The sequence below is a fragment of the Mus pahari genome, chromosome 21, assembly GCF_900095145.1.
Source record: "Mus pahari chromosome 21, PAHARI_EIJ_v1.1, whole genome shotgun sequence".
NCBI classification, from domain to species: Eukaryota; Metazoa; Chordata; class Mammalia; order Rodentia; family Muridae; genus Mus; species Mus pahari.
In genome coordinates this window covers 49,670,019-49,683,216 of record NC_034610.1, presented here as the reverse complement: position 1 = coordinate 49,683,216, position 13,198 = coordinate 49,670,019, and the positions used below count along the sequence as shown (strand labels likewise).

At 40.2% G+C, this 13,198-nt stretch overlaps 1 protein-coding gene across 1 annotated transcript in view; it reads left to right on the top strand.

Annotated features, from left to right (window-relative positions):
- Positions 1-13,198, top strand: part of Lama2 (laminin subunit alpha 2) — a 454,349-nt gene that overhangs the window by 426,898 nt on the left and 14,253 nt on the right. The window contains exons 58-60 of the mRNA XM_029532909.1: positions 2,235-2,383; positions 7,565-7,741; positions 7,973-8,141. Coding sequence (XP_029388769.1) covers positions 2,235-2,383; positions 7,565-7,741; positions 7,973-8,141 — 495 coding nt within the window. The remainder of the gene's footprint in view (positions 1-2,234; positions 2,384-7,564; positions 7,742-7,972; positions 8,142-13,198) is intronic.

The window sequence follows — 13,198 nt, the reverse complement described above, 5'->3', positions numbered from 1 at the left end:
AAAGTACCCAAGTGTTCATCAGCTGGAGAAAAGAGCAGCAAACCAGTATTTTGGCTTAATGTTGTGGAAAGTAGTAGCAGCAAGGGATGAATTACAATATAACAAACAAGACAACAGGGATGAAAAGGATGAATGAGGACTCAGTAGCAACAGAGACAGAATTAAGTCACTTGTCTAGGTGTATGTCAGAAGAAACATCTGGGTATATTATTTACAGATACGTATGTGAATCCTCAAAAATAATTTTAAAATCCTGGCATAATAAATCCTATATTAGTGGTATCTCTGAGGTGGGGGAGTCGAAAGGGGGCATCAGGAAGAAGCTCATGGAATATATAATGCTATGTTCTTAAATTGCATGGCAGATTACCACAGATTTGACTGGTACACACACACATATCTTCAGCATTTACATAAATGCATCATATGGAGCAGGTCAGTCAGGATGAAACATTCTCAAAGGGCTGGTGAGATGGCTTGAGTTCCTGCAGAGGAGCCCAGTGATGGTTCACAGCCACGTGTAACTCCTGCTTCAGAGGCTCTGATGACATCAGACAGGCACCTGAACTCATATATACGTACTCATACACAAATGCACACAATATGTAAAGTTTTAAGTCTCTTAATTTTTTCTTGACACACAGAGGAAGAAAAGTAATATTGAACTCATCACTAATAGTAATAATCATTGAATAGATATAAAAAGGAGTTCTACCAAATCCTTCATCTTCTAATCCTATAAACTAAAACTCTTTTCTCACTTTTGCAGTTGATACTTGGATTATATTGAGATTAAAAACAAAACCAAACATTATTAATTTTGAGCATAGGACATTTGTCTCCTTGGTCATTACCAATAATTAGATTCCTGTCAGCTGTAAATGTCTTAGCACTAAAGAAATGGGTGGTCACCAGATTTTCAGGTAAATTCTTCAAAGATAATGTGTTTCTGTTAAGACAATTAACAAAAGGATAAGTAATACTGAAGGACAACATTCATTAAAGATAAAAAATGTAATGCCCCAATGTTTAATAATAATAAATGTCTAGCTTTTAAAAATCATGTAATAGTTTTATCTTCAAGAGCAAAGTGTTTAAATTGTTCAAGTGTCTTGTGACTCAGTGTTGCCTAAGTGAATATATTTTGTTTGTGAAAGTTAACACTTGGCATACACAGAAGGTTGCGTGTGACTGTGTTGCCTTACATCTGTTTGTGATATCAAACAATTAGCTAAAATGGTTTTTGAGTAAGTAGCTTGTGGGGTCGTGAGGGGTAATCCCGAGCACGTTGTGTACTGGGCACATAGCATAGCTGCATAGGTAATCTTGTGAATTCGTGAAGGAATGGTAATGCTGATGGAATAGATCTTATTCACTCACGGAGAACATAACGGTCACTGTATAGAAGGTGCTGCATAGGAGAAAGAGAGAGCGTATAACAGCAGCACTGGATACAAGGACTGCACCCAACCTTCCAGGAGTTCATAATCCGATATCAAAACTGTACTGGTTGCTATGGTAACAGTGACAAGACGAAAGCAGGGATGCTTGAGGATAGAAAATTGCCTTCCTTCTTTCAAACTGTGGGAGACAAGTTATATGTCTGTGGCAGTGATCTATTCCACCAGCTTGGAGACAAATTAACGTCTGAGCGCTTAAATGCCATGAGATTGAGTCAAACCGAATTTCTAGAAACTGGTCGCCCACTCATGAGTGTAATAGAGAATGAGTTTATCGACACCCTTTGTTTTCTGTAAGTCAGAGGACAGGAATAAGCAGAGTTATTATGCTGAACCTTAGAAACTTGTCAAAGAACAGATATTAGTATATCCACCTACTCCTTTATACCCAACAAGGAAAATGGTAATGGATTTTAAAAGGACAGTCTTTCCTTCCTCATCAACTCTGTTTAAGTACATATTGAGAGGCTCGGGGGTAAGTTAATGGGTAAGTACCCCTGCGGAAGACCTGAGTTCAAATCCCTAGGATGTACATGAATAGCCAGAAGTGGCAGTATGAGAACCTACAACCCAGAACTATTGGAGGCAGAAACAGGATCATTGCTGGGGGCTTAATGGATGCCAGCTTAGTTACAGGTTCAGTAAGAGGACCTGTGCGAAGTAAGACAGAATGTTAGAGCAGATGTCAGAACAGCATCATCGCAGCTAAGTCCCACAAACAGTCACATATGCAGTGCCTGTTTGATCTTCAATACCTTTTCTGTTTTGCTGCAGGCGTATTATGCCATATTCCTCAACAAGGGCCGCTTGGAAGTGCATCTCTCCTCGGGGACACGAACAATGAGGAAAATTGTCATCAAACCGGAGCCAAATTTGTTTCATGATGGGAGAGAACATTCTGTCCACGTAGAAAGAAGCAGAGGGTAATTTGAAACAGAGCAATTGCTGCTACTATAGCTAATGTGAACCCCCTTTGCCCGCACAGCTCTCTTACCAAACCATACTGTATGGACAGACCACATATGCCAAGTTGTGACCATTCCCTGGTGTCCTCTTCCTTATATTTTTTTGTGTTAGGGAACCTCAGGGTTCTGAGAAGTTCTACTATTCATGTTGCGCTTCTGCATGGTTTCTTCTCACCACCTTGCGTCTCACTCACCACTGCATCTTTTCAAGCTATAGAGAAAAATCCCTCCTCCTATACTTCACCAACATTCTCTTCCCTAATAAGATAACCAGGGCAGCTTAGATCCAGCCAGCACTTTTTGGCTGCTGCCTGCTCGTTCATTCCGTTTCCAAGCCAGTGGTGGCAGTTGCTTAGAAACTTGCCACCAATACGGTGGAGCAAGACAGTAGTATAAGACCTACTGAGCCTCATAGGGGTGGGCTTCATCCCTGCCTGTCCCCTCATAGGGGCTCCATCCCTGTCTGTCCCCTAAGGTTTTCAGGGCCCTGTAGTGGCTTTCTGGGAGAAATGGGTCAAAGCAGAAAAAGAAGAATGGTGGCCATCTGTAATCATTTATAGTGGCCACTTCTCTACAAATCTGTAGGGACACTTGTCCTGATCCTTGAGTAAGGGAATCTTCCTTGAGCATATAAACTGGCCCATCATTTCTGCACAGTGCTTTGTGCTTACTCTATTGGGAACGTCATCTGTGTTCCTCATCAAAGTACTGTGGAACAATTCAGAGAGGCAATTAGTTCAGAAGGACAATGAAGGAAAAAAAAAACAAAAACAAAACAGAAGCCTAGGAACTTGAGGCCTCAGACCTCCAGACCGGAACCCACTTATTAAACCAGAGGCACAGAAAGTACTGGAAATCGAATCTGATGAAAGTTGAAAACAGAGAACACCTGGGAGAGCAGCTGGGTGTGAATGCAGAGTGATGGTCTAGCATGCATCTAAGGTCTAGATTGTTTATGTATCCTCTTGTATAGGTATGAGTTTAGATAAGTAACAAGGACATCTTGTTTTCTACATAAATAATAAAGCCTTCTTTAGTTTGCTTTGTTGTTATAATATGGAAGATTTACTTGGGGGTTGAATTAATACTAAGCATTTGTGCTGTGTCTAGACTGACAGGTTTTAAAACTATCATTAAGCGATGAACGACCAATATTCAGACAACTCAGAACTTTTACTGATTCATAGCGAGGTATCACAACCAGGGTGTCTGGTGGGGATGGGAGCAACCAGCTTTTCTCACTTAACTCTTACTGAGTACTTTAGAATACCAAGTTTGCTTGTCTTCTAATCTACATTTTAGGCTCCTTGCCAAACATTAATTCTTCTCTCTGTGGGAAGGACATTTTATGAGTCCTTAAATCTGAAATCATTTCAACAAACAAATGCAGATTTTAGAAACATAGGTGACCAAAATTCACCAAGAGCAGGTTATTTTTCAAGAGAAACAATTTAGAAATTCCAAAATGCACCACCATGTTAAGTTGTCCTTTTAACAGGTGTTTCTTCAAGAAGGGCATTTTATTATGCCAAACTCACAGCTGTTGGCGATCAATCCAACCATCATTTGATTAAACTCTGTATGTAATACATCCCTGAAAACTGGTCACTCGGTTAATTAGCCATATAAACAAACAGGTTTGCCATTCATTGTTAATTACAAGATGATGTGCTAGACATATGACTGTGTAGTTATCTCATTTCTGTGCCAAAAGAGGAACCTGCTTGCTGATGTGGCCTCCTTGCCACTCCAAGGTCAAAATACAGTCATTGTCTACTCTAGAAGCAAACACATGAAGTTGGTTAAGCAGACATCACTAACAACACTGCAAACAATAACTACAAACTACCTTCAGAAGCAGTGTACTGCTTCCTACAGCAATTCTAAGGAATCCACTGTGCTACATTCTAGGTCAGGATTGTCACTTAACCATTCTAAATTGTGTGTGAGAAGTGTATTAATGTCCTTTCATCCCAAATGAGAAAACATTACATAATTTGCCTCGAGTTGCATAGTAGAAACAAGAGCCAGGTTTAAAACAAATTATAACCGGCCTAAGTGCTTCATCTGGGCTTGGCCTGCTATTTGTTCTTACCCAATGGGGACTTTAAAGATTTATGTTCGTAGGTATTGAGTATGATATGCTATTACTAATTTGAAAATACTTGCTTTCTCCCAATGCTTTTCATATGCTAAAGGTCAATCATTTCTTTTCCTAAATTTCAGAATAGTGTGGTCACTGTAGAAGCAGTCTTAAAATGTTTGGATTTTTACCAAATCATGAGACAAACGTCTCAAGGCTGACTTTCTCTCCTCTTTTGTTCCTTATTAACCCCTACCACATCAGGTCCTCTCTACCTCTTCCTTTGGGGGAAAGATGCTCAGTCATTGTCTTATCTAATTTCCTGATACCCAGCAATCCATGCCTTTTGTGACTGCCTTGATTTTGATCTTTCCCCTGGAATCTACCCCAGTGGACATCAGTTCGAATTGGACAAAAACTTTGAAACCCTAAGGTCTGAAATAGCCACTTGGGTGACTAGGATAAAGGACTGGGTTGAGTCTGTCCTTTCTCTGTAAAAGTATTCAGTACACAGTTGCAGAATACAGCCAAAGTACAAGAGGGTAGATTTCCAGAAATTAGGACTTCCAGAGGTCATTATTCAGGTGCAGTAATCCAAACATTGTCTCCCTTAGCAGTCAGTATATGTCAATAAAAAATCATTTTATTTTCCATGTAGATTACAGATACTCCTTTTAATACCTTCCTTCACATACACAGTTGCCTAAGATTTGAGAATTATTGGACACATTTTGCAATAAGTAAGGAAAGAAGTATAAGAAATATAAGAAATAAAATTCCTATGAAACTGTGTGAATCAACCACTGAAATTATAAAATAGTTAGCTATGTTTTGACAATATTAAGAGGGAGATGAGTGTTTATTATAGTATTTTACATATAGTAGCCTATCAGTCGAAAGTTATAAATGAGGGGCTGGAGAGATGGCTCAGTGGTTAAGAGCACATACTATTCTTGGGGAGGACCAAAGTTTGGTTCCTAACACCCATATCCCATGACTTACAACCTCCTGGAACTCCAGCACCAGGGCATCCAGTGCCATCTTTCACAGTCCAGAGGCCTCACACACTCGCCTATGCCTACGCAGAGACAAACATATATAACATAATTAAAGATACAATGAATCTCTAAAAATAGCATAACTAAAACAGATTATCACACCAGAATGGATGCATTGTTAACATCCTTATCTAAAAAGGAACTGAATCAGTTATTTATAGTTAATGATTCTCGAATGTGAAATGTGAGGAAAACTGAACTGTCGCCTTCTAGCAATGCCCCTATTATGTACCACAGCCTTAGGGCAAACTCTTAATTAATGTATTCCACTGTTTGAAGTAAGCATTTTTTAATCTCCATTTTATAAATGAATAAAATGAAACTAAGCATGATTAACTAACTTGCCCAAGGTCACGCTGATAGGAAGACTCCACATTCATACTGAATTCCAATCGGGCTTCCTAGAGGCTCACGTTGCTTCTGCATTACAGCTTGGTAGGGCCTGTTGTCACACTGACTGGATTGAAGAGGACTGTTGGTGAATCTACTTTATAAAGAGACTGGGCCTTATTCCTTAACACTCTAATCAAGAAGAGCCGCCCTCGGGAGGGTAGTTAACATTCCTCAGTAGTGGGTTCAATCTGCAGTTAAATCCTCAGGAGCGCTGTTCTGTGTGTTGGGAAAACACTGCTTCAGCCTGAGAAGAAGCTGGGGAAAGAAGGTTCAAATCAAGTCCCTCCTGCCTGGAAGCGATGGCCTGCTCAGTGCTACACACCACCAACATCCCAGGCGGGGAAGTTACATCCCCAGTTTTTGCCAACATATTCTTCCAGTCCTTTCTTAAAAACAGACAGAAAGTTCTCCCCAGTTGTGAAACAAAGTCTTCACTGTGCCTCTACACCCCCTCAATTGTGCCATTTCAAGTCATGACTAAGTTTATTTCATTCTATATCCTTATGTTGGAATTAGACCAAAATGGATCCACTGTTCAGTTCTAAGTCCTAACATGTCTGAATTTATTATTTCCAGCTTGATCACCTTGACCTCCTTCTCTTTCCTTCCCAACCTCCCATTGTTAGCAAAAATCAATTAATTTGGCATTCACTTAGGTCTCATCTTCAGATTAAGATTAAGGATAAATTCTTGGTAACCCATTTACAACCTGCCCACAGTGGCACTCAGATTTGTAGTCACTGTTGGGACCAAGCTCAAAACCTGCCAGCACAAAGAAGAAAAGAAAATGCCTTTGGCCATTTTCATCATTAGAACTCCATTCCTTGGTTCTTTGCCTTTGGATCCAAGGATTGTTGTGAATAAGTAGTATGCAGTTCTCAATTAGTGGTGTGTGCGTAATCACTCATAAGCAAATTAGGGAAATTAATGAAACAGCCACTGAGGAAAATCACTGCAAGGAACAATTAGCTTGGTGTTCTGGCCTGCCTCTTCTATTCAAAAGCCAGCAGCTACATTCTTTATAAAATGTACTGTAAGTGTTTGCTGTTGATTTCCTGCAACCTAAGCTCTCGGGAGGATCGTTTGTCCCCTAGCAAGAAGATAATAGCTAGCACAAACCAAGACACAAAGGGCCAAACTAAATGCAGCCCGCACTGTGCCAAACTCACAGGCCCTTCTCTGATCAGACCTTGCTCTACAGCCCTGCAGCCTCTCCTCTTGCAGAATGTGTGTAGAGCTGAACACTTGTTTTGCCACCTGCATCTGAGACACATGACACAGCTGTGCAATTGCTGAGTGTCAACAGACTTTCCATCTAAGCTAATGAGCAAGGCTTGGTGTCAAGGTCCTAAGCATGCAATCTGGGCCATCTCAGAAGCTATGGGACGTCAGAGTGGCATAGGACAGACATGGTCAAATTCTAGCTGATGATGAGCTAAGAAACCATGAGTTCAAAGCCAGGTTAAGTTATGTATCTAGACCTGTTCTCAACACTAGTAATAATGACATAATAGAAAAATAAATTCCTGGGAACAGAGAGTGTGGGTGACAGGAAAGATGTTTCTAATGGTACTGGGTATCTGTTGTCTTTAAATGTTTTATCAGCATCTTCACTGTTCAAGTTGATGAAGACAGAAGACATATGCAAAACCTGACAGAGGAACAGCCGATCGAAGTGAAAAAGCTCTTTGTCGGGGGTGCTCCTCCTGAATTTCAGCCCTTCCCACTCAGGAATATTCCAGCCTTTCAAGGCTGCGTGTGGAACCTTGTTATTAACTCCATGTAAGTGACTCACATTTCTGCTGCCCATTGGCTTTATAATTTAGTATGAAGGTCCCTGTGGCATCCACATTATCTTCAACTGTGATAGGAAAGAGGCTATGAATGCCTCTAACTTATACCTGGAATTCTACCCTGGCCATTTCAAGGCGGGGTTGGGGACTAATTTAAACGTGAAGGAAAAGGGCAATGAATAAAATAAGATAAACTTTCTTTTTGATTGTATTTTATTAGCCCCATGGACTTTGCGCAGCCTATAGCCTTCAAAAATGCTGACATTGGCCGCTGTGTCTATCAAAAGCCCCGGGAAGATGAAGGTGAAGCAGTTCCAGCCGAAGTTATTGTCCAGCCTCAGCCATTGCCTACCCCTGCCTTCCCTTTTCCGGCCCCAACCATGACGCATGTAAGTGTACACATAGACACTGCTTTGGAACCTTCTAGTTTGAGCCATTTACAGAAGGGAAGTTGTTCAAGATATCTAGTAGATTCTGCCACTATCACTGGAGGGCCAGAAACCTGTCTATAAAAACCCAACCTCCTCATGTCTTCTTTGGATTACTTTTATTTTCCTATCTATCCTTTTAATTTTGATGTTCATAAACTAGAACTGATTCCCATTGAAAAGCTGAAGAAGACAGAGATTTTCAGAATCTAGATTCAAAGCCAATTATAACACCAATTCCCAGGGATAATTATGACAATGGTTGGTCCCTTTGAACTTTATACATACACCTCATATAATCTGGGCCCTTACGTTTTAAAAATGGTCATTCATAATCACAACTGTCTATATCACTTAAACGTATGGCTGTGTCTAACATGATTTTCTGTTACTCATATACACAGAAGGAGTCACACAAAATACAGCACAGTACAAGAGGTAGAATATCCTTGGTGAAAACCTCAGATCTAGTCAGTCATGCCCTAATCCCAGCTCTCCTACCTACCAGCTACTGAATGTGAGAAAGAAAGCTACTTAGCCAAGCAAGGCCTCAGGTACCTACCTTTAAAGTAAGGATATGCACGGGCCAGCTGTCGAACTTCATCAGAATTTTAGAAGATAGTTTCTAAATGCCTGAAGTAAACTAAGGGTATACTAATAGTTGGTATTCACTGTTTTCAAGACTTACCTACCACGTTCCTACCTCTAGCTAAAGCTCTACCCAATGTGATGTGCAGTTCTCATAACAGCTCTGTGAAATATGAATTGGCATCTCACTTTCAGAAGGTTGGGTGAGAATTTGCCATCTGAAGATAACTTACAAGTTCACTCAAACACTTGTCATAATGGTGATTTTAATCCAGTAGGTCAGAGTCTAAAAGCTAGCCTTTAAAAGTCATTGTTCTTGGACAACCTTTTGAGGGCTACTGAGTAGATTTCTAGCTTTCTCTATTAGAAGCTGTTAGGAACTAAGTACTTCTGAGAATTAAAGTCCTTCATCACAGCTCATTATTTTATTAGATTTCCAGTAGGAAACCATGAAGCCAAGAAACAGGTGTGATAAGGGTCTCAGCTGTGTCCGAATTGCTTTTTCCAGATGTTACTGGAGCTTACAGCTTCACCATAACATCAGAGACAGTCTATCTCACTGCATTAGAGATGGTCTATCTCACTGCCTTTAGGAGCATATGTACCAATTGCAGTTCTGATCCATGACTAATAATGGTTGAAGCATGTGCAGTCTTAAGATTTTGAAAACACTTAGATACAGCATCCTTTGGCTTACTCACTCAAGATACTTATTACATGACAAGCCAAATAGTTATTCAGAAAGACTGATTATTTAATGAATCAGCATTTAAGCCTCTGAAAGCCTCTAGTCTTCCAGCACTAGAATTTTTATCATGAAATTATAATAATGACTATATTGTAATCAATATTCTTATAAATATCAATGAGTGTGGTGGTGAAACTTTAAATGATACTTTATTTTTATAAGATATTTATCTTCACTTATATATATTATTAGGAACATTTTTATCCCTGTCTTTACAAAAAGAAATGCATAGAGCCACCAATTAACAACCGGAAGGCTGTGGTCTAGGTGGGTGATTTCCCCCTGGGGTACTGCTGAGATCTGCTACATAGGTGCTCCCAACAAATGCAATCAACTAGCTAACTCCTAATTAGTAATCATGTTTGGTCAAGCCAAACCTCTTGGACCTTCTCATCAGAAGTTCTTCATCTTTGTGTGTTTGCTAGTTTGGGATGGGATAGAGAAGGCCATTAGTGGCCTATATAGAACACTTCATTTTTTCCTTGTGAAATGAATAACTCAATTTATGCCTCATATATTGTTAGCCGTCCAAAGTTAGACAGCGCTTCCCAGATGTTACCTTATCTGACAGTGCCAGAGCCTAGATACAACTCATTTGGGTCTAGGATATCCCTGTAAATTCTAAACAGTTTTCTCTAAGGGGTCCCTCAAGCACAGCACTCTAGTTTCTGAAGAGCAGAGTTTTAAAAAATATGGAGACTTTTACAAATGAGTTTTCTTGGAACCTCGTATTCTAATTCTGGTTTTCATTTTCTCTTAGCAAAATGATTTGTTTTCAACAGCACAACATTACACTTAGTAGATAAGCCAAGGGCTTGAGGAGCAGCTTAAGTTGTTGATCAGGAAGAACCACATCACTACAGAAGAGATCTTGGAAATCCCAGCTCCTCTTTGTTTATGGTTTAATGTCTATGAATATTTGCTTGCATGTATGCATGTATGGGTGTATGTGCACCACATAAAACATGCAACATTCAAAAAAAGGTACTAGATCCTTTAGAACTAGAAGTAAGGACAGTTGTGAGTCATCATATGGATGCTGGAAATGAAACACAGTTGTCCTCTGCAAGAAGGATAATGTTCTTCTAATCCATCTCTCCAGCACATAAGTGACCCCATAAGAGAAATTACAAAACGCTCTTGGATTATACCCACAAATAATAGAGCACCAAGCCACACCTGAAAATCACCCCCCCACACACACACACACACACACACTGCACATTGAATTAATTGAAGACTGTAGGGTCAGAATCCCAGTTTTAGAACTTTCCAACTTCATGAGATCATTTAAGACAGAGTCTTTCTGTGTAGACCATGCTGGTCTGAGACTCACAGGAGATCCACTAGCCTCTGCCTCTCAAGTGTTGAAGTTAAAGGCCTGTGCCACCACACCAAGAAAAATTTTAAAGATTCAGCTCCTATTTCATAATGACCCATATTATCTATTTTAATTTGATTTATGTTTTCTCTTTTGGGGAAAAAAAAGGAGCCTTCTTTTTAAATGTGAATAAAAGTTAAGACAAAAAATTAACAGTATTTTTTTTATAAAATATAATTATTGAGTATGGAATATATGTAAGATTGATATCTTCATGGCAAACTAGGAAGGAATAGAGAAGGAAGCAGGGACCACCTGCCGTTGATGCATGGGCTATGTAGGTGACATCCTGCACCTGAAGTAATCCACCTAGCTTGGATGATCATCGGGTGAGGAATTACGTACTGTCCATAAAACATCGAGAAGAGTGTCTAGCCTGTGGTGACACCCATCATGCTATCTCCCTTTGTGAGAACTAGGTGATGGGGACTTTCACACTTTTGGGGTAAACATAAGTACTGGGGGCCTCCCAGATACTGAAAGGTGTGCTCTTTGTCAGCAATTTCAAACTCAGGCATGAAATGCTTCTTAGATCTTGTTTTCAACATTTCAAGTTGGAAACTTGAAAAATCATCACAGGTTCATCTTGGTGGTGGTAACTTCTACCTACAAGCCCCATATTTCTTGACTGACAGTTGTCCTTCTTGCCCATTTTTCCCTTCCTCACACTCTTCACCCCTAACTTTGCCAGCAGCTTATAGTGTAAAGAAAGCATTCACTGTACTTCAGGGTAATTGAAAAGTATCCTGGGAAAAGCCCCGCCTTGTGAAATGGATATGTCAATTCTGTGGTTATATGTGGTCTACCATCCTAGATTAGACTGCATTTCCTCCATGTTATCTCACAGAACTGGAGTCTAGCAGCCCCTTGTACTGTCTCCCTGATTATTTAGCCCATTACTGTCTGGGGAGAAAGACATCCCTGCATATTATGTTTGAGGATATTACTCATTTACAATGATGGGTATGGAGTTGATAAGATGCTGGGCTTATCAATTCAGAAATGTATCGATATGTTCAAATGGGACAAGTGACTGCAGCATTGACTCCAAGCCTTTTTTGACAAGCACAGCCCACAGGGATTGGCATATGACAAGTTGGTTGCGTTTCTTTTATGTAAATCTTGCTGGAAGGTTGAATGTGGCACTTTCAGATCCTGGTAGACATGAAGAGGTCTGATAAGGATCTTAGGAAATTAAAGAGACATGAGCTGAGAAGGAAAAAAAACAAAAAGGCAGAGTAGGAGAGAGCGGTCCCTGCAGCAACAGGAGTGCCAGTATGCTAAAAGCTATAGATAGTTTAAGCCATAGGATAAATCAGCCTTGGGCACTGACATGCATTTAAAGGGAAAATGTATTCTCCACACCCCCAAGTGGGGCCCGTCTTATGGCAAATCCCTATCAATGACCAGTTCCACCAAAGAGCTCACATCCAAGGAGTTAACATGATTCAGTGTCTCAGCAAACACAGCAGCAGGCATTGTATATATGAGGACATCAAAGTCGGTGCTGAAAGAGTACCTATTTAGTATTCACCCACAAAGATCACCGAAGGCAAGCATCAGATGGGACTTTTGCCCACACTTATTAGCGGGATCGTTGACTCATGAAGGAAGGAAATTACACAATTTTTAGCATGACTCATCACTTGCTGCTCGTTTTGACAAATGCAGTTGAGATATCTGCTCTATAGCTATCTAAACTCAAAGTCCACTAACCAAGAAATCATACATTGCCTTGAATTTGGTAATGTGTTTAAAAGTGTCAGCACTGCACCAGAATTAGAAATGACCACTGACCTGAACATTTAAGAGTGGGAAGATTTGCTGGGACAACTGACCCCTCTCCTTGTGACTGTGACTCCTGGAAGCATGGCTTCCTTTCAAGCTACTTCAGCGACAAATACACTACTCCAGTGGGCTCCCCACATCCCTCTGTGCCTCAGAATTGTCACCTGCAAAGCCAAAACCATCCTGTCTGTCCTTTATCCCCTTTCCCGTGTGCTACATGTATTATGAAGCATCACCACCAGATGGCAGAAGTGTAACATGTTGAGATTGATTGAGGCAGGGTTTTTTTTTTTTTTTTTTAATTACTATTATTGCTGCTGTTACTATTATTGCTGTTTTAGCATTTTTCAGAGATTATTGTTTCCAAAACATAGGAAAAGAGTATCCTTGGGCCTAGAAGGGACGCTCGTCCCTTACACCAGGCTCTTCTTGTGATTGTGCTACATATTGACATAGGAGTCGAAGGACCTATGCTAAATCCTCTCTCTTCCGACTGAATCTGTTTCTGAAATG